The sequence below is a fragment of the Triturus cristatus genome, chromosome 4_2 (assembly GCF_964204655.1).
Source record: "Triturus cristatus chromosome 4_2, aTriCri1.1, whole genome shotgun sequence".
Lineage (NCBI taxonomy): Eukaryota > Metazoa > Chordata > Amphibia > Caudata > Salamandridae > Triturus > Triturus cristatus.
The window spans coordinates 614,990,557-615,014,580 of record NC_140586.1 but is presented as its reverse complement, the minus strand read 5'-3'; the positions used below and the strand labels follow the sequence as shown (position 1 = coordinate 615,014,580).

The 24,024-nt window shown below is 44.6% G+C and overlaps 1 protein-coding gene across 1 annotated transcript in view; it reads right to left on the bottom strand.

Moving 5' to 3' along the window:
• PTGER3 (prostaglandin E receptor 3) overlaps nt 1-23,741 on the bottom strand; it is a 243,166-nt gene extending 219,425 nt beyond the window's left edge. Inside the window, exon 1 of the mRNA XM_085600140.1 lies at nt 22,821-23,741. Within this exon, the coding sequence (XP_085456266.1) occupies nt 22,821-23,672 (852 nt within the window). The 5' untranslated portion in view covers nt 23,673-23,741. The remainder of the gene's footprint in view (nt 1-22,820) is intronic.
• Between the last annotated feature and the right edge of the window lie 283 nt (nt 23,742-24,024).

The following is a 24,024-nucleotide window of genomic DNA, read 5'->3' as shown; positions in this document are numbered from 1 at the left end:
GTCGACTCTTTCTTTTGTCTTGTACCCAGACACTCAGCCTGCAAGGGCAGTGTGTGTGTGTTAGGGTACAGGGCCTCTACGGGTGGCACATATAGTGCTGCAGCCCTTAGAGGCCTTCCCTGGTCACGAGGCCCTGGGGACCTATGGTACCATTTACCAGGGGCTGACATGTGGCCAGGGTTTGCCAATTTGGGTTTTAGGTTTTAGGGAAGGAACATAGGCCCTGGGCACCTGATTGGTAGGGGTCCAGGGCACACTCAGTCAAAGTACATTCAGCAATTCAGCAAAATGTGGGGGCATACCATGCAAGAAACATGGCACTTTCTCACAGCTACTTACAAATAAATCCAGGCTTGGATTAACTTCATCAGAGTTTCATCTTCCTTGTAGTGGGGATGGGCCATTGGATGAAGTGCATTAGTGGGAATGGGAGGACAGCGAAAGAGTGTGCTAAACCAATCAATGAAATTATGTATTGCTGGGGGCTTTTTCTTAAAGTGAATGGAGAGATGGTTCGGATGTAGGTGTAATGTTGAAGGATAATATGTCAAGGATAACTTCGGGTTGGCCTGGTGTTAATGATTAATCTAAAATCGCCAAATGACATTTGTCTGACTTAACTTGTGATGACGATTTCCTACATAGATCAGGCAAATTGATTGTGCTGACATCCTTGAGAAGTAAGGAGTTGGAACTGGCTCATGAAGGTCATATTGGTATTCGTGCCATGAAATGGAGAGTGAGAAGATTTGTTGGCCTGGAGTTGACAAATGTTAGAAATGGAGGTTTCTAGTTGGCAGTGCTATGCACCCTGTCCAAGTAGGGACTCTTCCTTCTAGTCAGGATTAGGGAGTTACACACTTAGATAACCCCTGCCCAACCCCATGGCAGCTTGAATGAGCAGACAGACTTATCCCAGAGACGTTTGTAACTAACACACACAGTAACACAGTGAAAAGATTACAAATGGACACTACACCAGGTTAGAAAAAGAAAGTATCTTTATTTAAAGCAAACAAAACCAAAACGACAAAAATCCAAAATACACAACCCAAAATATGACTTTCAAAAACTTACAGGCAATTCTGTCCATAGAAATCTATGCATTCGGAATTTATACACAAAGTACCTCAAATGTGTCAAAATCCATAAGGCAAAACAGCCGCAGGGGAGGGAAGCGCTGGAAAACACAGTGAAGCGTCAGTTCCTGGGTGCTTGGGGAGGTGATGCGACAGTTCTGCTGCACACAGGAGAAGTGATGTTTCAAATTCGGACTGTAGCGGGAAGTGATGCATCAATTACAAGGCGGTTCTGGTCTGCGGGTGCTGCGTCGGCTATACGTGGCGCATAGGCACAATGCCTGGGAGTCCGGGTGCACTGGAGGTTGAAACTTTTCAGACACTCACCCCCAGTCACAGATCTAGGTTAAATCCATCATCGTTCTTTAGCTCACTTCGCCACCCCAGTTCAGACACAGCTATATGCAAATCAGTCTTGACCATGTGCCTCATGGGAACAGTCCAGGTTTAACTGTCAACCAATGTCTTCCCTGGACCGGAAACAAGCATCCTGGGACCGAATTCGGGATAACAGGCCTCATCAGCTAGGCTAGCTTGAATCCAGTGGCAAAGTGAGCAAGGGACCCACGTCTGGGCATACATCGTTTCTAGTAGCCGTGCAGCAGGGCCTGCGTCGGAGACAGTGCGGAGGTCCCGTACTTCGGAGTGTCGAACTCGGCGTGCGGTGGTTCTTCAGGCGCTGATGGGTGCTGCGTCACTTTCTTTGACCGCACGGGCTGTGCATCAGGGTTTTGTCCCACACTGCAGTGCTGAGTCGGAAAATATTGCCACAAGTAGGGTGAAGCATCGATTTTGTAGGTTTCCTCATTTCTTTGTAGTTCTTTGCAGCAGGAGCAACCTCCAAGGGCCAAGAACTGGATTTGGCACTACAAGGCAGGTCAGAACTCATCGCAGTGGGGTTCAAGGGTGCTGCAGGTGAAGTCTTAGTGTCCCTGTGACTTCTTAACAGGAGGCAAGCTCTACATCAAGCCCTTGGAGAATATTCTAAAGCAGGATACCACAACAGGGCAAAAGTCCAGGTGACCCCCATTCCGAAACCAGTTTGTTTTGTGATAGGTAGGTTTGATGTCTCCACAATATGTTTTGGGCCCTTTCCCGGCTGTGGGCACTTGGCCGACACACACGAGTGAGGTTCCATTTTTATCAGAAGATTTTGAGAAATGCGGGGTGTGTGGAATTTTGTGGATCCATGAAGGTTCCAGAACTTTTCATCACAGAAATGCGAGGAAAATATATTTTTTGGACAAAGTTTGAGGTTTGGAAGTGATTCTGGGTAACAGAACCTGGAGAGAGCCACACAAGTCACCCCATACTGGATTTCCCTGGGTGTCTAATTTTCTAAAATGTATAGGTTTGTTGGTATCCTTAGGAGCCGGCTGAGCTAGTGTTCAAAATCAACAGCTAGGCACAGTGTTAAAAATGGCCAGTTTTCACTGTAAAAATGTGGTGTGTACACGTTGCGTTTCGGGCCGTTTCCTGTTGCAGCCACTAGGCCTAATGACACAAGCGAAGTACCATTTTTAGCAGAAGACTTTGGGGAACACGGGGTGGGCGGAATTTTATGGATCCACGCAGATTCTAGAACTTTCCATCGAAGAAATGTGAGAAAAATGTGTTTTGTTTTACGCAATTTGAGGTTTGCAAGGGATTCTGGTTAACAGAACCTGGCAAGAGCCACACAAGTCCCCCCCATCCTGGATTCCCCTGGGTGTCTAGTTTAAAAAAATGTATTGGTTTACTAGGTTTCACTAGGTGCCGGCAGAGCTACGGTTCAAAAGCTACAGCTAGGCACTTTGCAAAAAAGGGTCAGTTTTCACTCTAATAATGTGGTGTGTTCATGTTGCGTTTTGGGCCATTTCCTGTCGTGGGCACTAAGTCTACCCACACAAGTGAGGTACCATTTTTATCGAAAGACTTTGGCAAATGCGGGGTGGGTGGAATTTTGTGGACCCACGCAGATTCCAGAACTTTTCATCACAGAAATGTCTAGAAAATGTGTTTTTTCACAAAGTTTGAGGTTTGCAAGGGATTCTGGGTAACAGAACCTGGTGAGAGGCACACAAGTCACCCCCTCCTGTTTTTTTTTTTTTTGGTAGAGTTTTATAGAGCGCAAACTAGACCCGAGACATCGGGTATCAGAGCGCTTAACATAGGCACCAGTTTTGTTACACGAGGACACATTCATTTTTTGTTAGGCAAGGGGAGATTAAGTGATTTGTCCAGAATCACAGGTTGTTGAGCATCGCTGCCGAGACTCGAACCCAGTTCCCCAGCTTCGAGGTCGACCGCTCTAGCTGTAAGGCTACATCCTCTCCCCTAATTTCCCTGGGAGTCTAGTTTTAAAATGTATAGGTTTGCTTGTTTCCATGGGTGCCGGCAGAGCTAGGGTTCAAAATCTACAGCTAGGCACTTTGCAAAAAAAGGGTCAGTTTTCTCTGTAAAAATGTGGTGTGTCCACGTTGCATTTTGGCCCATTTCCTGTCATTAGCACTAGGCCTACCCACACAAGTGAGGTACCATTTTGATCAGAATACTTTGGGGAACTGAGAATTGTAGAGCAACTGTTATTAACTATTGACTTTCTGTTAATTTCTGATAAATGTCCTATAATTCACATGCTAGTATGGGTACCCACAATTTTGAAGATGTGCAAATAGCTACTGTTTCTAAACTCTAGGTTTTATTCCTATTTAGAAAATACATAGGTGTCTTTGATAACTAGGTTTCACTCTTTATATTTTACCAAATGAATTGCTAAACCATGGCTCCGTTATTGGTTCTGGGTTCCTAGGGTTCTTGGTGAACCTACACGTCCTATAAAACCCCACAACAGGAAGGATCTAGCTGATGTAATGGTATATTGTTTTAAGAAATCTGTCATACTTAGAAGAAGTTACAGGTGAAAACGTTGGCATAAAAGGCTGTTTTGTTCAACTCATTTTTAATTTTTCTTATTTTCAACAGTTTGTTTCTATAAACAAAAAATTAAAGGATCTATACAAATTATCCCTTGCTGAATTCAGAATGTTGTCTACTTTTCAGAAATGTATAGCTTTCCGGGATCCATTATTGCTTTCACACCTATTTCTACCACTAGCTGGAAGGAGGTTGAAAGCACAAAAAGTAGTGGAAATTGTCTATGGCCCAGTAAAATGCCGAAACTGTGTAAGAAATGTTGGTTTTCTGAAAAAAGTCAGCTTGTCCCTGAAATCTGGGAAGATGTTGATTTCAGCACTACAAACCCTTTGTTGACACCATTTCCAGAGAAAAATACAGCTGCTTTCTTCTGCATCACTTTTCCCCATTTTTCAAAAGCTGTATTTTGCCTAATTTCTGGATCCACTCCAGGGGGATCCACAAACCCTGGGTACCTTTGAAATCCCCATGATGTTGGGAAAAAAAAGGGTGCAAATTTGGCGTGGATACCTTATGTGGACAAAAAGTGACAGGGGCCTAAGAGCGAACTACCCCACATAGCCAAAAAAGGCTTAGCACGGGGGGAAAGGCCTAGCAGTGAAAGGGTCAAAGTATTTGTTTAGAAAGTCTCTCTTGCTCAGTAAAACCAGTTCAGTCCTCCCTGGTCTACCCACACTACAGGGGGTGCAGCAGCATGTTGAAGGGAGGCCACAGCCTATTCAGGTGCTAGTGACAACTCCTCCCACGACTATCGCCCAGGATGGCTCATCAGCATATGCAGGGTACACCTCAGCTCCCTTTGTGTGAGTATCTGGAGTGAATGCACAAACAGCCCCTGTCAGTCTAGGACCAGACAGTGAATCCACAAGCAGGCAGAGCCACACAGGATGGTTGAACAAGAAAATGCCCACTTCCTAAAAGAAAAAAAGAACAATTGATGGACGGAATGCTGAACAATGTCAAACATTCACCCCCAATACAGAGATCTGGCCTAAAGCCATCATTTTTTGCACACGAGGCCGTTCTCACTGAGGTACTGGGTTCAAGCTAGCCTGGCTGATGAGGAGTGATACCCCAAAAATGGTCCCAGGATGCTTGTTTCTAGTTCAGGGAGGACCTGGCTTGGCAGTTCGGACTGGACTGTTCCCATGAGTAGCAGGGTCAAGACTGATTTGCACATGGCTGGGTCTAAACTGGGGAGCATGGTGAGCAAATGAATTATGGATTTAACCAAGATTTCTTGACTGGGGATGAATCTTTGATTTGTTCCGCATTCCGTCCATCATTTGTGTGTCTTTTGCTTTCTCGCCATAAGTGTGTCGGGTATGCTCAGGGGTGGGTCCAGGGCTCACTGTGCCCCTGGATTCAAACTAGCCTAGCTGATGAGGGGTAATACCCTGAAATCAGTCCAAGGATGCTTGTGTCTGATCCACATTCGATCTAACAGCCACACAACCAATCATTCATACAAAACCCTCATCAAATGCTACAGAACAGATTTTATACATCAAGAAAATTTAGAAAGACAATACTTGAAAACAACAAGACCTAAGGTGAATAAATTTCAGAAAGATTATCCAAAACTCCAAATATTTCAAACATATAAAAAACACTCAAAAGGTCCGAAATCCAACAGGTCGATGCATTTTGAACACCCCAATTTAATTATTGGTGTTCTCTTCAGGACCAATAAAGCTTGGCTTGTTTTTAGTTAATATATCAGCCGATCTATTTCTCTGCAGAATGATTAGCACGTTGTTTTCTCTAACGGAGCAAGAAACCGAAGGATATATGTAGAGCCAGTTTGCTCTCACAGTGTAACAGCCGTCAACGAGCTTCTTGAGCCACTTCTTTTAAATTCTTCTACGGCACTTTCTGAGTGCTCCCTTCAATGGCACATCACTTTTCCCTTGCTTGATCGAATGTGTATAAGTTTGAAGATTGAGTGTGAATCGAATTAGGGAATGTGTTCAACGTATGAGTGTTAGTATGAGAGAGCTGTTCAATAATGAAATATGGGAGCTATGTGATATGTAAAAGGATTTCAAGGATCTTTTAATAGGTTATTAATTGATTTGGTTGTTTAAATAAACATTAATATATTCATTAATTGAAAAAGAAAAAACTTTATTTGTCACTTTGTTTTGTCTCTTTGTGACGTATTAAGAATAAGGTATAAAAGAGAGATCAGTATTGGCATTTTGTTGTTTATCGTAAAATATGACAAGGCATCTCTAATGATAGCCTATGAGAGAGCTTGTCCTTGCAACAGTGAACAACGAAATACACAGTATTTCATTATTAGGACATGTAAAACACACCAATACATGTCCTACCTTTCAGATAGACTGCACCCTGGCCATGGGGGTACCTCAGATCTACCTTAGGGGTGCCTTACATGTAAAAAAAGGAAAGGTTAGGGTCTGGCCAGTGGGTACACTTGCCATGTCGACATGGCAGTTAAAATCTGCGTGCGCAGACACTGCAATGTTAGTGTGCGACACATTTGAAAGTCTATATTTGTGGGTGGCACAATCAGTGCTACATGCCCACTAGTAGCATTTAGTTTACAGGCCCTGGCACAAGCAGGGCACTTTACTAGGGACTTACCAGGAAATCAAGTATGCCAATCCTGGATTTTCAATTATAATCACAATCTGCACAAAGAGGATATGCTTTTTATCACTGATTAGCAGTGGTAAAGTGCCAAGAGTACTAAAGCCAACAAAAACAGGTCCAAAAAAAAGCCAGCTCCAACAACAAAACTATAGAAAATGTTGTTAGGGATCGTGGACCCTGTATATTAAGTGATAAATCCCAGGTTACGGTGCCAACTCCCATCATATCTGTATACCCCCCTAAAGTTCTTTGGTCAAAGAACGCCATGGATGTCACTGGTCCCTCAAGTGTCTTGGGTGATTATTCCTAATATGTAATAATAATAATAGACCATATGTCTAAGTCGCCAGAAGTTAGTTTTGTGAACAGCATTAGTACCAAATCAATCACTCATTACATGCAGAGAATATTTTCAAGGGAAGGATTTCCCAATGAAATGTAAATGATAATGGTACCCATATAGTCCCTTCTGACATAAATGCATATTTGAGGCACCACAATATAAAACACATCACTACTTTGTTGTACCATCCCAGAAGTAATGTCTTGGTAGAACAATTTAACTGTGCACTGAAGTACCAGTTACAGTAGGCATTGGCCAGTAGGTTAGATTGGAAAACTGTTGTGGAAGACATGTTATGGGCCTATAGAACAACATCCAATATTTCCACTGGTGTATCACCTTCCATGCTGGAGTAGTGTGCCTGGCTTTAAAATGGACAAGGAATGGATGGACCATTGTGAAGGAGAGATGTCTCATTTGTCCAGTCTAACAGATGTTAGAAAATAATTAAAAGTGCATATGTGAAGATAAATGTGAGAAATGATACATGAGATGTGTCTGTTGACCATTGGGTTAGGATACAAAAACCTGGCTTGGAGGCCGAGGCAGTATGTACATTTTCTCACATATTGAAAATGTTCTCCCCAATGTGGTACATACCAGTGTTGGTAGACTTTGGAACAAGGACAAAACTGTCTTAATACTCAGTCATGGAGAGGATTTCATGCATAGTCATTTCTCCAGGGAAGTGGTACAAACGAATGAAAGCATAGAAGATGACACACGCAGGGAATCAGAGATACACATTTTGTCTCGTTATAAAGACTTCGTAATGAAATTAAAAGGTTGAGCTTTGCTGTCACACTTTGTGACATATATGTATGTTATCACCTACTGTATTTAGAATTGTATTCTTTACTGCATGTTTTCATTTCCTGAACTGTTTACCTCTTGCTTATTATTGTCTACAGTTGTCAACTGTATAATGCATTGGTTATGTTGTTAAAGTTTTTTCATGCTTTATGGTTTTGTTTTTCTATTTTTTCTTAATGTGTCTGTTTCATTCTCTTTTGGGGGCTGTTACCTGTTCATCTAAAGGAGAAAAAAGTGTGCCGTCTAGCTACCTAGCGTGCTACCTCTTGCTATTTACCTATTGTCCTTGCTGGTGTCACTAGTTCAAAGGGCAGTGATTGGAATGCGCTTGTGTGGCTGACGAGGTGCCGGTGGTTGGTACTAGGAAGTTATTTACAAATAAATCCAGACTTGGATTAACTTCGTCATGGTGTAGTCTTCCTTACAGAATGTCATGCAAAATAGATAAATACTAACAAACTTAGGAGTTTATTGGTATTCACAAACTTTTACATGTCATATTCTCAATCAAGAATACAACCAGCCTTAGTGTTACCAACACCACTGGTAAGTCTGTATACAGGGTGGGAATGTGGAGTAAAAAATAAAAATGCCAGTGGTGCAGGGAAAAGATTTTTTCCAGAGGGAAAATATTTTCCCAGTGGAGAAGAAAGAAAATTCGTTTTTGAGAAATAGATTATTGTGTGTACCTTTGATGTAATGGAGTATCGGCAAAAGATTACTCTGAGCTGAGACTAAATAATTGTTCCTCAAAATGGATTACAACCAAGCAATATTTTTATGTCTTGAGCAACTTAAATATGCTGTTATACAAAAAAGGGTTACTTGGAATGCAACCGGGCCCATTGACATAATGTTTACAACTTTTATTAGGCATTTGAATACCTATCCACAAATCAGTACCATGTGAAATTTGAAACTAGTGCACAATTTTATTACAACAGCCATCAAAGTTATGTTTTAGAGAAAGGACAGCCGAACTCTATACCACATGGTGTCAGATTCACATTTGATAGAGTGCCATCTACTGTAGTCTGTAAATCACAGTGGAGTAATACAGCCAAGTCATACTTTTTGAAAAAATACTATAATTGGGACTTCCTTGATTGTGGGGAAAGGAGGGGTAGGTAGGCATAATTGGAATGGGTTGAAATAGCATGAACATTCACACAGTGGTGTGTGTGCATTAGTTTACCTGTCTGCAAAAGTATGGACTAGGCCCGGTTTGCACTTCAGTGGCAATAACAGAGAGGATATTATCTTCACCTGAGAGAGCAGAGTGTGCCACAAACTGAGAAATATTTGCATATGAAGGGTAAGTAGGAATGGCATGTGACAAATAGTAAAGTCAGTTTGTTGGGGTCTGTGTAACTCAGGAGCAGTTAGGCAATCCTTGTGACAAGCGTTGTCACTTTACTTAAAAATACAGGAACCAGATACTAAATTATGTTTCCTGTAGCAGAATGGTTGGGTGGTAGAATGACTAGTTCGGGCAGTACATGTATACATATAGATTGTTTAAAATGTATGAGCTACAATATCAGTCTAATTTAGCATTACAAATGTTTTGCAGCAATAAAACCCACAACTAGATGTCAAGCTCAGGTGTTTCAAGAAAGGTTGTCAGTGCTCCAGGTGGTTTACTTGAGTCTCAGCAGGGCTCAGTGCCACAGGTTGTCTCCTCAGTTCAATGAGTATGATGTATACTCAAAGTGTGACAGTCAAAGATTCGTCCTCTTGGCTTAGCCTTCTTCTACATGAGTGTGCAGAATCTTTCCAAGCAAAAGGCGAATGCTGAATATGCTGCAGTGTCCAGTTTATGTTCTATCTAGAGGAAGCAGGGCAAGTTCAGCTTTGCAATTACAATAAAAGTTTGCCCTAAAATTCAGAACGCAAGAAAAGTGCATTAGCTCCATGGCAACAAGTGAAAGGGATACTGCCATTCGTAAACTGTTAATTTCTTCCAGACAATTTCTCGCCATCAACATGAAGCACAGCATGAAGACCTGGGCACGAAACCCATCTTATTTGTATACGGTGTGCAGCCTTGGCCCTGTGTTTGGTCTTTGTTGCTCTAATCTGGCCACAGACTCTCCCTCTGAACTTGGTTTCATCCAGACAATGAGCAAGAGCAAGAATATTAGCGCGTGTAGTGGACTGACAACACATGCAATACAAAGAAAAAAGTTAAAATGGACCACTGCTGTGAGGCAAAACGTAAGATATTTAAATTCATAAAGTTTTATGGACCACCTCTCCCTCCGAGGCAGGGGAAAGAACCACACATTGATATTTCAGATCACCAACGCGTAGTTCCTCTGAGGGTTTGGGCCTCTTTTTGGGGTCTTGCTACTTCTTTCAAGAGGCGAACTCGGGCTCTGCTGAGGCAACACAGCAAGGTTTGGGTACGATCTTTGATGCCTGGTGTGGCACACATACATCCCTTACCCCTTACAGTCACCAGTTCGGCTCACCCTGCCTGCCCTCATCTCCCATGCTTGCTACAGCCTTTTCTCTTGCCATTGATCCATCCTGAGGCACGAATACTTGACTACGGTGGCTGTGGTTAATGGTTAACATGTCTATCTCCTAAATGTGCCAACCAAATAAGGTAATTGAGCAAGAACGACACCCAGGCCTACACATTGCCGATATGATAACACAACTTAATGGTGCCGCAATATCTTTGAAGCTTGACTTGGACAAGGGGTATCATCAACTGGAACTTTAACAGAACTGTCAATAGATCACCGTTTTCAATGTACATAGGCTTGTTCAGGTATGAGGGAAAAGTTAGTAATTTCCTCAGCTGCTGAAATTTTCCAGGATATCATCAGGTAAGTCAATCAGACAGTGCCCAATGCCATCAATTATAGGAATGACATCCTAATATTTGGGAGCACCAGACGAGAACATGACAAAGCGCTCCTGAAAGTGTGCAAGTTGCTCACGGATGATGGTCTGACTTTGAATGCCTACAAGTATGAACTGCATAAATCCAAGCTCAAGTTTTTTAGCCACATCTTCTCGGAGGATGGGATGATACCCGACTGTGACAAAGCAACAGCGCTAGCTGAGAGTAGTCCTTCCCTATGATCTTTTCTAGGTATGGCCAGCTACCGTGCCCACTATATATGACATGAAGCCACACCAGTGCACCACAGAGAGACAGTGCACCGCTGAGAGACTTAACAAACCAAAACGCTTACTTTAAAAGGTCTGTAGCATATGAGAAGAGCTTGCAGGATATCAAGACAGCCATTAAAAAAGCAACCATCATATGCTAGTCATAGTCTGTCTGACACAAAGAGGGCATAATCCCAGCCTGAAAAGGAAAGCCTAACAGTTGTGCGGGCATGTGAACATTTTCATAGTTTTCTGTACGGCAAGAAGTTCACAGTTATAACAGACCATCAAGCACTCTTGACAGTTTTTAGCAACCCCAAAGCCAAGATGCCCCCCAGGATTAAACATGGGAACTGAGACTGTAAGGACATGACTATGACATCATTCAAAGACCAGAAAAAGAGCACAATCCAGCTGACCGTTGATTTCTTTGGATTCCTCACAAATGGCCAGTACCTATTGGTACTCATTGATTAACTCTAGTGATTCCCACTCATCCGAAGTGTCTCATCCATGAGACATGGTGAAGTGATACATATTCTGGGGGATATATTTCCAACCTAGGGTATACCCAGCATCCTTCAGTCTGACAATGGCCCTCCATACAACCGCAAGGAGTTCAAACAACTTGTGACCCTACTAGTTGCTGAATACCAACGCATCCCCCGTGGTTGCAGACCAATAGTGTAGTTGAACGCTTTAGGGGCAACCTCAAAAGGAAATTGCGGCGAGCGTCTGTGGAAAGACGAGAGCTGGATCAAGCTCTATGCCAGGCTCTAAGGGCCTACCACATAAGACCTTGTTCGATGACTGGTGAATGTCCTCCCACCATCATTTTTGGTAAGGTATACAAACAAAGATCGATGGCCGAGGTTTGCAACTCGGCGTATGTTCTTTCATAAACTTCAAACAGATAATGCCTCCAGAAAAGAAAAGATGAAAGCATATGCAGACACCAGGAGGCAGGCCAATGTCAGTGCTATTGACAGAGGGCACTGCGCGGTAGTCAGACAGAGACAAAGACAAAAGACTAATACTCCATTTGCTACCAGTTCCCTACAGGTGGTTGAGAGAAAAGGGAGCATGATCACTGCGACACAACATGGCAAGTTTGTCACTAGAAATGTTTCACACTTCTAAAACATTAAATCGCCTACCCTGACTTCAGAGAAGGACAGAAATCAGAATTTGAAGTCTTAATTGACCACAAGCTGTGACAGGGACCCCGTGGAAAGCGATGAAGTAGGGTTGCAGCTATTTGTCACCATTCGATCTGGACGACAGGTCAACTGAATGAGGAGTTGTAAGTTTTGTTTCTATGTAGCTTTACAAGTCACCAACAGTTAAATTGGGGGGAGATGTCGGACACTAGGACCCAACTGCAGCGGCTCCTTGGTTCGAGCCGGGAAGTCGATCGCCTCATGAAGGGAGGGATCAGGAAAGGGATTTACTGGCCAGTACACTATATGATGTAAGGTGTGTAGTACTCTTGCTGCTACAAGAGTACTGACCTACAGCTTGAGGCCTGCTTAGTTCCCCAGAGGACTGCCTTGCTGCTTGAGGCCTGCCTCGGTCTTCAGAAGACTACCCTGCTGCTTGTGGTCTGCCCTACCCTCAGATAAGGAAGACAGTGCTTTCTCCCTTCATGCCAGGCTAACCTGAATGACTCCAAGGGTGAGTTAGCTGGCCTCCTGTTCTGAGCACAGCTGACCTGGTGCAACTGGCCCTGCAACTGGACTACTCTGAGCCCTGCAACTGGACTACTCTGAGCCCTTCTGGCCCCCGTTGAAATGAGTTCCTGATCCACAAGAGGTGCCTACCAAGTCCTGGACCTTTGGCTGGCATCAGTTGAGCTCCTCCTGTTAAAGTTTTGAACTCTGCACACCGGACTTTGAGATGGTAACTTTTCCAGGGGGACTAACTTGATCCCTGAATCCAGCTCGTGTCTGAAAATGTGACTTTCTGCTGGATTAGCACAAGCAGATTCCCATAGTTAGCACATTCTGCTTCTTGGAGCTATGGTTTTTAAACCTTTAAACTGCATTATTTCTGGTTCTCCTAATTGAACCAAGTACATATGGGAATTTATCTAGTATAATTTTATATCTCCTGATTTTTTCCATGTACGTATCATTGTCAAATATCTATGTATCTTATGTGTGGTCATGTATCTGGGTTGATGATAGCACATTTAGTTAGTTTGTTTAGAAATTATATCTTGTTTTGCATTCTCCCTTGGCACCAATGGCATGTTCAGAAGTAGACATTCAGGAGTACCCCTCATAGGGCGCAATGGTAAAGGATAACACAGAAGCAAACGAGATAAGCATCATGATATGCTAAAAGATACAGATGCAATCATTTGGACATTGATTTGCGGCAGAGCACAGTGGACATTTTGTATTGCTGTTTCTCCTGATATATAAAACCAACATCGGATTCAATATGACATGTGTATGCTGTGTAAAATATAAATCATTCTCATGTAGTGTGAAGTGAAATGTCCCCCAACATATGTACATGCAGTTCACGACGACACTGGAAAAAGTTTGAAAAACGCAATAAAGATATTTAAAAAAAAAAAATATGTGTTGTCATGTATCTACATACTTATATATTTTCCTTCCACTGCAGAGAAAAAACGTTAACTAATCCCCCCAAACCTCATCAAATCACCAATCTATTTCTTATCCTATTCATCTTCCAAATTATCCCCTACCTCCACTCTCTGACTCATCCTAAACCTCATTTACTACTTTGAACTCCCAAATATTTATTTCTAAACTCTTCAGTCTTATATCAATCCTTTATCCTATTCATCCAACTAACAGACTCACATGTCTATTACTTCTACCACTCCCAATAACAATTTTTATTTCCCTCTACTAATCCACCACTAATACACCTTTAGGTTCCGGAGTTGCGTTCGACTCGCAAAAAAGTGCTTAAATGCCTCATCAGAGGTAGTAAATGCTATATAAACACAATCACAATACAATACAACACATTTTCATTTATTACATTTTACTCTATTTTTGTAAAATTGATATAAGATAATCTCTTTTGTTGTGATACTTTATTACTGTTTGTATGCTACATAAATACTTAACACAGTATGTGTAAGTTAAGCCTGACTGTACGTAGTAGCGGCTGGTGCTTTTAAAAAGTGGTAAGGCAGAAAGTTAAATATGAAGTTCAAGCGGGTGGTGCAAAGCAAATGAAAATGTTCTGTTGATTCCCCCACAACTCATCGAGTGGTCGGTTTTATCCAGTACCAAGAGAAATCCTGCCCTTGACATCAAAGGCTGCCGGCTGCAAGTGGAGAGTGCTTGGATGGCCCTGTGCCGATATCAAAAAACAAAAAATACTCCTACTCACCACTGGTCACCAGGGCCTAGAAGCACACTCTGGGCAGTGGAGACGACGCATAATGCTCTCTTCACCACTACACTTACTACAGAGCATTTGGTCATTGCAACATGACCTCAGCCTGAACTCACTGCTTTAAAAATAACATATCCATGCCTGGCTCTCGTGCTCTTTTTACTTGTAAACAGCATGAGAACAAAGCAAGGACTGGTGTGAGATGGGGAACCCAGAGCTCTAAAGGAGACTCAGGCATCTGTACTGCGTTCCCCCTGGCTCCTTAGCAGAGCGGTTCAGAAGCCTTAAGTATGCATATCTGGTAGGCCACAGAAATAGACATATCTAACCAGACATGTGCACCAGGCTTTAGCTGCTGACTGACAATCAGCAGGATTGGCCACCCCCTGCCCTACCCAGATATGTGCAGACAGACATGTAAAACATGCCACGGCTGCATTACTAATAATAATGGCTATTTGTTGTGGCATTTTCAATGGGCAATGCATGTGGGGGCAACGCCCCCACGCTCAAATGAAGAAACCGACACTGATTGTTTTTGTGCCAAGCTATCAGAGGGTTAAGCATAGGCTAGTTTAGTGACTTTTATGGTTGACAAGGATTGTGGATGTTACTTGAAAATGGTTTTTACCCCCTCAATCACAAACTCAATTTTTTACACTCTAGCACTGCTGTCTGTGGCCCATGACAGTGAGCTGTGTAACTTTTGAGTTTTCCACGCGTCGCCCTTCACACAGACTGTCAGCTACAAGGATATGACTGAAAATGTACTGAAAAGGGGTAAGGTGGAAGAATAGAAGTAAGTGCAACGTAGAAGAAATGAGCAATAAACATTTTGAAAAAAGATTAGCCTTACAAAATTGCATACCAAGATTTGTAACTGTATGTAGCGCCTGTAAATCTGTAGGGATTTTTATGTAAATTAAGAAGAAAATACAATGTTTTGCCACAACTCTTTTCTTGGAAACAGTGAATTCTTAATTACCTTTGGCAAGAGTATGGATTGACTGACCCACCAAGAAAGAATTGGACTATTTCATTAGATACCCTTCAGAACCTCCATATTTTTAGACAATTTCTTGAGAAATGGTGCTTTTAAATGCATCATTGTTCTTTTTTTCTCCAAAAATAGAGGACCACTGAACTTGTATGAGGAAGTTGGGTCACACGCTCACTGTGCTTGGAGGTAGGTATTTATGCCCCACGAAGTTCAAAGTTCAGCTATTGTGGCAAAGGGAGAATCCCGCCGGTGATAGTGGATTCTGCGTGGGACAAGCGCTATGTACTCTTACATCTGCGGCATAAGCAGTGTGGTTTTGGAGCATAGGGGAGAGAACCATGCTTATTTTGCTGCCCAAATCCACAATGGGAGCTGTGTTTTCATTTAGCTATAGTTTTCAAATCTCTTGTTGTAAGGACCAGTCATCTCATTACCTTTTCCAGGTAGCTCGATGGCCATTTCACCAGCAATAAAGGGCCAGTTGTGGAGCCTATTTATTAAACAAGCATTTGCAATGCAATAGGTCTCACATTTAGGGGAGTTTGAGCTATTAGAATTGTAAATGACAATGCCTTTTATTTATGCGCTGTTTTAAAACACATAAATAAAAGGCATTGTCATTTACAATGCCAATAGCATAAACTCTCACAAACGCAGACCTATTGCTAATTCAAAAATAGTGCTTGGAAACTGTAATTAATGCCTACCAAGTAACAACACTCATAACAGAGGGTGTCGCCATGGGAAGTTACATAATGAGACATGGCGGTACTAAGGAGGGACTACTAAGCCTATTGACCAATCAACAGCCACAGTTTACACTGGACAATTACACAAGCCAATAAAAAATGGGGGCGGAGAGTGGGCAGAGCTTCAAGTCCCTACCTTTTGCAACAAAAACTACGGGTGATTGCGCTCCTCCACCCAAGTAACACCCTTTGACACAAAGTGGCACAAAGCACAACAAAGTGCCACTATAAGGGCCCGTTCACAAGCGTTTGTGCTGCTTTGTGTGGCTGCACTGACAGAAACCCTTGGTAGGTCAGGCCCCTGGAATCACTTGACTTAGATCTAGAATCTTGAACTGGAAGCCCAACTTAAGATCATAAACAGACTGAATTCTATCATTCCACGACCGTGGCAGATGCAATGCAGCTACATGCTTACTGCAGAATTAATAATTTGACAAAGAATGTGTCTCTCTAATCAGGCACCTAGATCATGACCCATAGGCCTTTGGGCTCTATTACATCTCAAAGCCATCTACCATACACCTCCATCTAACACCATTAGCCGAAAGAAGCTCCACAATATCCCACACTTTTCGTAGACAACGAGATGCCCGTGAGCGAATGTATGATGTTATTCCGCCGCCTTTTATCCCGCAGGGAATCACAACGCGGTCATTACAACGACCGCGTTGTGATTCCGCATACCATTACTCCGTAAGTCGGAACAACGACTTGCGGAGGGGGGGGGGCGCTGGAGGTTGGAATAGTATAATTTACTTTTCCAACTCCAGTCTGTGCGAACACTAGGGAAGGTGTTGTATTTTAAATCCAACACCCCCCCCCCCCCTGCGTTTTAAAAGTTTCGGGCCCCGTGAGCAGATGACACTGCTATGTACGTGCCGTTTTCTGAATTGAACGACTCCTAGCTGGACAACACTGTCCAATGGTGAACCATGAACATTGCATGGCATGCAGTACGCCAGTCTTAGAAATTGAAGTCATAGGAACATAAAGAAATGTACAAGAGATAGGCTAATCCAGTGTTTCCCAAACTGGGGTCCGAGGACCCCCAGGGGTCCGTGGCACATTCCCAGGGGGTCCGCAGGCAGCAGTTTTAAAAGCACTGCAAAGTTCCTTGTAAAATTAGCAGTTTTCGAGCAACTATAAAAGTGTCAAGAAAATGCCAGTGATTAATGTACCTGCTGGAGAGAGAGGAAAGTTTTGTCTAGTGACAGCTTTGACTTATCTAATGTGACAGAGGGTTAATATGCCCACTGCAAAGAACGTGTACAATGCATTTTAAAAACAGTATTTTATGTGCCTAGATCAGTGGGCTACTGATTTTGTCACAGAGATTCTTTTGTCACTGTGCAATTCATAAGGGAAAATCGTAATCTAGCACAGTGTCCTATAAACTGCCAAAGAGCTGCTTGCAAACTGCATGGTAAAAGTTAGCAACATATGTTTATTCCCAGTCTATCATCATCCTGATGCTGCTATGTTCCCACTTCCTGCACATGAACAATTTTGTAATGCCTTTTTGTCACTTCTATGTGTGCTGCCTAATGCAGCACACATGGAAGTTACAAAACGTCATTTTTATTAATGATTGTTTATGTGCAGGAAGGGTCACCATCCTGAACATAAACAATCAAAGGTGTTTTGCTTTTTCTGTTGGAAAAAGCAAAAACGAGGAGCAATAAGGCACCACTTTTCATTTCGCCAAGTTACGACCAGGTTTTTCATGGTCTTAATGTTGGTGCTGTCTCCTATTTAAGCTGACCTTGTAAATAGAAGGCAGCGTCAAAATCAATGGGCGTTGGAGTGAAACGCCCACTGCAACTCCCACTGCCCACCTTTTTCACGCTAAGCATTGCGTGAAAGGGGGCCTTATTTACAAGGCAGCGATAAGCCACAATAAGTGGCTTGACGCTGCCTTGTAAATAAGGCAAAGCCCCTATTGCCACAGGAACATCGCAAAAAGTGATGTTCCCATGGCGATAGGGACTTGTAAATATGCCCCTAAAATCCTTAGTAATTTGAGTATTTGTTTTGAGTGCACACGTTTGTTTATTTTTTTCGAATTACTGTTTTAATGTTTGAAATTTAAATCCTACAAATTGCTTGGGGGTCCCCGGCTTCCAGTGGTGACTCAATGGGGGTCCTCAGGAGTCAAAAGTTTGGGAACCACTGGGCTAATCTATTTATCAAAATGTGTTCTCCTGTTGCTGAACAGCAGGTCACTCACAACAGATGCACAAACAAGTTTCAGTTTTCATTAAATAATTTACTTGAGCAGAAGAGAGATCTTCCTTATTGTCGTATAAATGATGTGAAATAAAGGGCTTTAATTTCACCAGTGCAGCAGGTACAGTGGTACCGGCGCCTTGGATGCAGTGGGTGCTCTGCATCTCTCCATTTATGACTGACTTTTATTACCCAACTTAGGGAACCATTTTTCTTGCCTGCATTAATGCCCATATCACCCGAGGTAGCCAATGGCGGAGATTCCTAGTTTAGTTTCAAAGGTAGTTTTCAGGAGTTGGCCACAAACAAAAACAATAATTTAAAGTTCTACCTGATTCCTTGCAGCAAATACACATTGAATTCTATGTTCAGTCAAAAATATTGGGCCCTGGAGGCGGCAGTTGTGTTTTTTAATACTTAAAAAAAGACTAGATTGATTGAGAATGAATAATGGATAGAACTATGTAAATATGTGGCTTATAGTATATTATAACCCTCTTATTTTAACGGGTGCTTCCATTTTCCTTATTCTGGTCACCACTGCCTGGAAAGTGTAAAGCAATGTTTTTCAGTATGTTACGCAAAGACATTTGTCAAATGTGATTTTAACGTCTTGATTGGTGCTGTCTTTACTGGAAGACGCATCTGTGATGGCTCTTTCTCCGCTGAGAGTGGATTGACTCGACTCCCTCCCTCCTCATCCCCGTGCAGCCTGCCTTCCGCAATCTCCAGATGAGGTCACTCACTCTCCCTTCTCCACTTCCACCCCGTCACCCCAGTGCAGCCTGCCTTCCTCCATCCTCTGTTCCAGTGCACTGGTCTTACTGCAAGCACGGGAATTGGGCCCCACCCACCGTCGTGTGTGGCAGCCCGGGATGAGACAGCTCCCGGGCGCGCACACAGCCGCACCCAAGCACTTCACAGGTCTTTAAAAGACCATCTGCATGTTAATGAGGCCTTGCTGTTGTTTCACCCCTGCAGCTCCACTCCGCCTATTGCTTAAAGATTCAGCCCCCCCCCCCCCGAAAAATGTTCTTAGCCCCCCCCCGCCCCCCCGAAAGTTGGCTCTAGTGGTGCCTATGGTGCTGTGTACATGGCATGCAGCTGCCCGTTCGACAGACATGAACACACAGGCCCAGATTTACTGTGGCGCTGCACCACTGCAAAGTGATGCTATGGTACTGTTTAATTAAACAAGCATTTGCAATGCAATCGGTCTCGCCTTTGGGACCTTATAGGTATTTAGCTATGCAGCGCGTTAGCCTGGGTGCTGAAACATCTACTGTTCTTTAACATGGAAGGAAAGTAAGCACCAAACTGCGTGACATACCAGGTATGGGAACACATGGAGAAGAACTATTGCCTTTCAGCGGGAAATCGGGGAAATGGTATAGTCCAAAGCTCTGTTTTTAACATAAAATCGGGGCTTGCAGTGGTCATATCACTGAAAATACAAGACTTGAAAAAAATATTATTGTCTATGGTGCTCGTGGAAGACAATTTCTGTGGACTGGAACCTAGAGAATGCTAACCTTATTCGGGTATTTTATTGACCTGAGCTGGTCTTTTTTTTATCAAAAAAAGTTAAATAGAGGAAGTTGCCAGAAAAAAAAAGATGAAAGTCCCTCAGCAGAAAGCAGTTCTGGTATTTTACGGACCTCTGGTATCGTTTTCTATCAAGACAGTTAAATAGAGGCAGTTGAACAGAGAAAAAGTCCCTAAGCGGAGGCAGACAAGTCCTAGGGCTGATCTCCAGAGCCCACAAAGTACACACGAGGTCTCGAATGCTCGACCTAAAAAGGAGAGCAGTACTTTCCAGCGCAACAGATATTTTGTGCTAGAACATTCCCTATTCTTAGAGCAAGAAGCGTGTAAGGCACTGCTTCGTCTCTTTTAGTCAAGGGGCGTCACTTGAGTGAATCAATCCTAATATCCATGTTGTTTACGCAAAGTCCAAGCTACTATGATAGCTAGACCAAGCTTTCTGTCAAAAACGTACTTGAAGCCAGAAATAACAGGGAGAAATGTTTTAATTTCTCAAAAACCACATGCATTGCATGTATGCTGGAGTGCACAGCACACATACAATGCATGGGGCCCTTCTACGTTTGTCCAGGCATAGAAATGTGCACTGGAAGGGAATGCTTGCAGTACAGATCCCATATTAGATAGAGCACATTCACTTCTTCACCACGGTGATAGGCTTGGTCTTGTGCAAGGCACCCCATTTAGCACACCACCGCGTGGGATGACAGCCGCCAATCTTAGAAGATTTAGCTCTGTACTCGGCTTTTCTCCTTGTGCAATGCGGCACCTTGCCTTGCATAAAAAAAATCTGCAAACCTGTCCCTTAGCGAGTGTGCTGCAGCGTTGTGCCAAATGCATTATCTTTTAGAACAACGCAGTGCTGCATTCCCAAGTTCCTGTTCTGCATGTCCCAAACAGCACAGAGCCATATATATTTATTAAAAATGCCTCCATTCATAAAAAAAACAGCCCTGCTGCTGGTCTAATCCCCTGCCCTGGCACACAGACAGGCTTTCTAGCGCCATGTACAACGTTTTTAAATGAGGCATAAGTGTTTGTGAAGTTAATACGTGTTTCACTGGAAGCCAAAATCCCATGCCTATGCAAATTTTAAATCAATCTATACATTACGTATGTCCTGTAAAGTGCTGCACCTCTGCAATGCATGCAATGTTTGGTAAAATAAGAGCATTTCTCCAAGTTAATTCCCGCTTCAAGGGAGGCGCTATATTTGACACAAAGCCTTGTCTGCCTACTTCAGCATATTGGACTTTGAGTCAACAACTGTGGCTGCTTGTGCTGTAATGTCCACATGTCGCCGAGTAAACGCTCCTAGATGCAAAGTGCTATAAAACAGCGCAAAGTAACATTTGCGCTAAAAGAAATGTGCACTTTCCCAGCACAAGATCTCATTTCCACTGGGAAGCAAATACCCTAGCAAGAGTGTATGCCTCATTACGTCACTCTGAGTGACTTAGCGCTGGCGCCAATCCTTAAAGAATCTAGGGGCATATTATCAAGCACGGCGTAAAAATTATCGCCGCTTTAGCGGCAGAAAACTGTCGCTAAAGCGGCGATAATGGGCTTGATAATATGCCCTTGAGAATTCCAATAGAAGCCCATGTTGACACCAGAACATGGGCTTCTATTGGAATTATCTGCGGCATATTATCAAGACCATTATCGCCGCTTTAGCGGCAGTTTTCTGCTGCTAAAGCGGCGATATTTTTAACACCAGGCTTGATAATATGCCCCCTGGCATGGTGCATCTTCTTAATCACCTTCGGGCGCAGCCTCTCAGTAAATCAGAAATGGTGTCACTGACTCGGAATTTACTCCAGTTTGCCACCCGACTGTCATAAACCTTGCCCGCATCGAGTTTCACACGCCCCACAGGTGCCATCAACATTAACCGCAGATGAAAACAGTACTCTGTGTGCAATCCGTGCACAGCTCCACATGCAGGGTGAGCAGGAGTGGGAGCGCACACAGCACTGCCAGGGCCGGAAGGACCACTAGACTCCTGGTGCCAGCAGCGGCCCCCGCCCTCCGGCGCGCGCCAGCGGATGGGATGTTAAACTGTCGGGACGGTGAGCGCTGTCTATCTCAGGGGCGCTCACGCACAGATCTGTGCACACGCGCCCGGTTACTAACATGTACACACGCAACTCTGCTACTGTTGTGACGTCACAACACTGTCAATAGAGCTATGACAGGGAAGTATTTAACCAGCTACGAATCCTTCACCGAGAGACACCCCTCACTGGACAAGATCAGACTATAGTAACGTATCATCACATCAGCAATCTGACACTTCCTACGCGTTCTGCAAAGCGTCCTGGTGACAAAGTTTGAAGGAGGGAGAGACTCAGTCTTGAAGGGTGTTGGAGAATGAGAGCAGACTTGCTGACAGGTGCAGAGCGACGCACGCTCGACGCACCGTACCAGGGAAAGGGGCCACCAGGAACATGGACCCGAGATCACTACACCGTCTCACCAGCATTGGAGGTCAACGGCGAAGAGCACACGCGTGATACTTACATGAACTCCAGCTGTCGGTTAGCAGGCATACATGCAAAGTGACAGATGCTCAAACGCACGGTGCCAGGGGCCAGACTCCTTCCTCACCAGTAGAGGAGACCAGCAGGCGAAGGGCACCCACACACGCGATGCCCAGCTGCAGGCAGCATCAGATGAGAACTAAGGCAAAGAGCACACACGATGCATACATGATGCGCAGCTGAGGGCTGGCACTTACACATGTAGAGTGGCACATGTCAGTGGCCCGACGCCTGAGCCACCACCAGACCCCCAAGAACACACACGTTACATACACGATGCGCAGCTGCAGGCTGGCACATACACGTGTAGAGTGCCACATACCAGTGGCCCGGCGCCTGAGCCACCACCAGAGACCAGTCACCAGACCAGAAGAACACACACACGATACATACATGATTTCCCGCTGCAGGCTGGCAGATACACTTGCAGAGTGACTCAAACACATCACTCCAGTGCCCCGGCGCCTGACTCACCAACAGAGGAGCCCAGCAGGCGAAGAGCACGCACATGATGCCCATCAGCTGGATGAGGGTCTCCATTGTGATGCGCTCCCACTGCTTGCTGACCTGCGAGGTGGCGCTCTTGTTCCTGCAGCGGGCCACCAGCGCCCGGATCGTGACCAGGTTGCAGGAGAAAGTCACAATCAAGGCCAGGAGTCCGAGGGAGGCAAAGGCCGAGGCGAAGAACGTGTTCCCTGGAAAGTGCGTGTCCCCCGTGCTGATGAAGCACCAGGTGCCCGGCCACTGCACACTGTACTGTCCCACCCCGGCGATGGGCAGCATGGCGAAGGCCAGCGCGCCCAGCCAGATGCAGAGCAGCACCGTCTTGGTGGCCCGGGTCTTCATGTGGCTCGAGTACCAGTGCGGGGTCCGGATAGCCAGGGCTCTCTCAATGGCCATGGCGCTGGCGATGAAGAGGGGGCAGAGCCCGAACGTGGTCATGCTGAGCCCGAAGAAGGCGCACAGGTGGCCCGAGGGGTCCACGTGGCTCCACTGCCGGCCGGACAGGTAGACGGAGATGACGATGGGGCTGGTGAGCAGCTGCCCCGTCAGGTCGGTCAGAGCCAGGGAGCCGATGCACAGCAGGAAGGACCTCTTGCGCTTGTTCTCCTTTTTGCCATAGGACCTGTAGACCAGCAGCATGGCCAGCCCGTTGCCCACCATGCCCGTAATCATCATGGTCAGGGGGAAGACCACAGACACGGAGCCGCAGTCCTCGGGCTTGGTGGCGTTGTTCTTCTCCTTGGGCATGTTGGAGGAGTTGGGGTCCCACATTCTCCTGCTGGTGGAGTTAGTCCGAGCGCACGGGGGCTGAGCCTGGGTCATGCTCCTCGGGGGAGGGCGGCGCGAGGCTGTGGGGCTGCCGGAGCCGCGACAAGGAGGGGCGCATTCTGCTCCAGCAGAGCCCGTGCAGGAGCAGGCGAGGGCGCACACCCAGGGTATTTATCTGGAGTGGGCGGGTCCATGAGCTGTCCTCAGGGGCGGGGACAGGCACTCCCATTTCATTGATCGGCTTCCGTATGGTACTACAGGCCACCTGGCGAGAGCATTGGACCAGAAGTCCTGGAAGCAGTGGTGAAAACAACTTATTCTTCTTCTCTGACAACCCCGGGCATTATTTATTTTCCTACGGTGCTCTGCAGACATTCGCTAGGGTGCCAAACCGTCGTACATGATT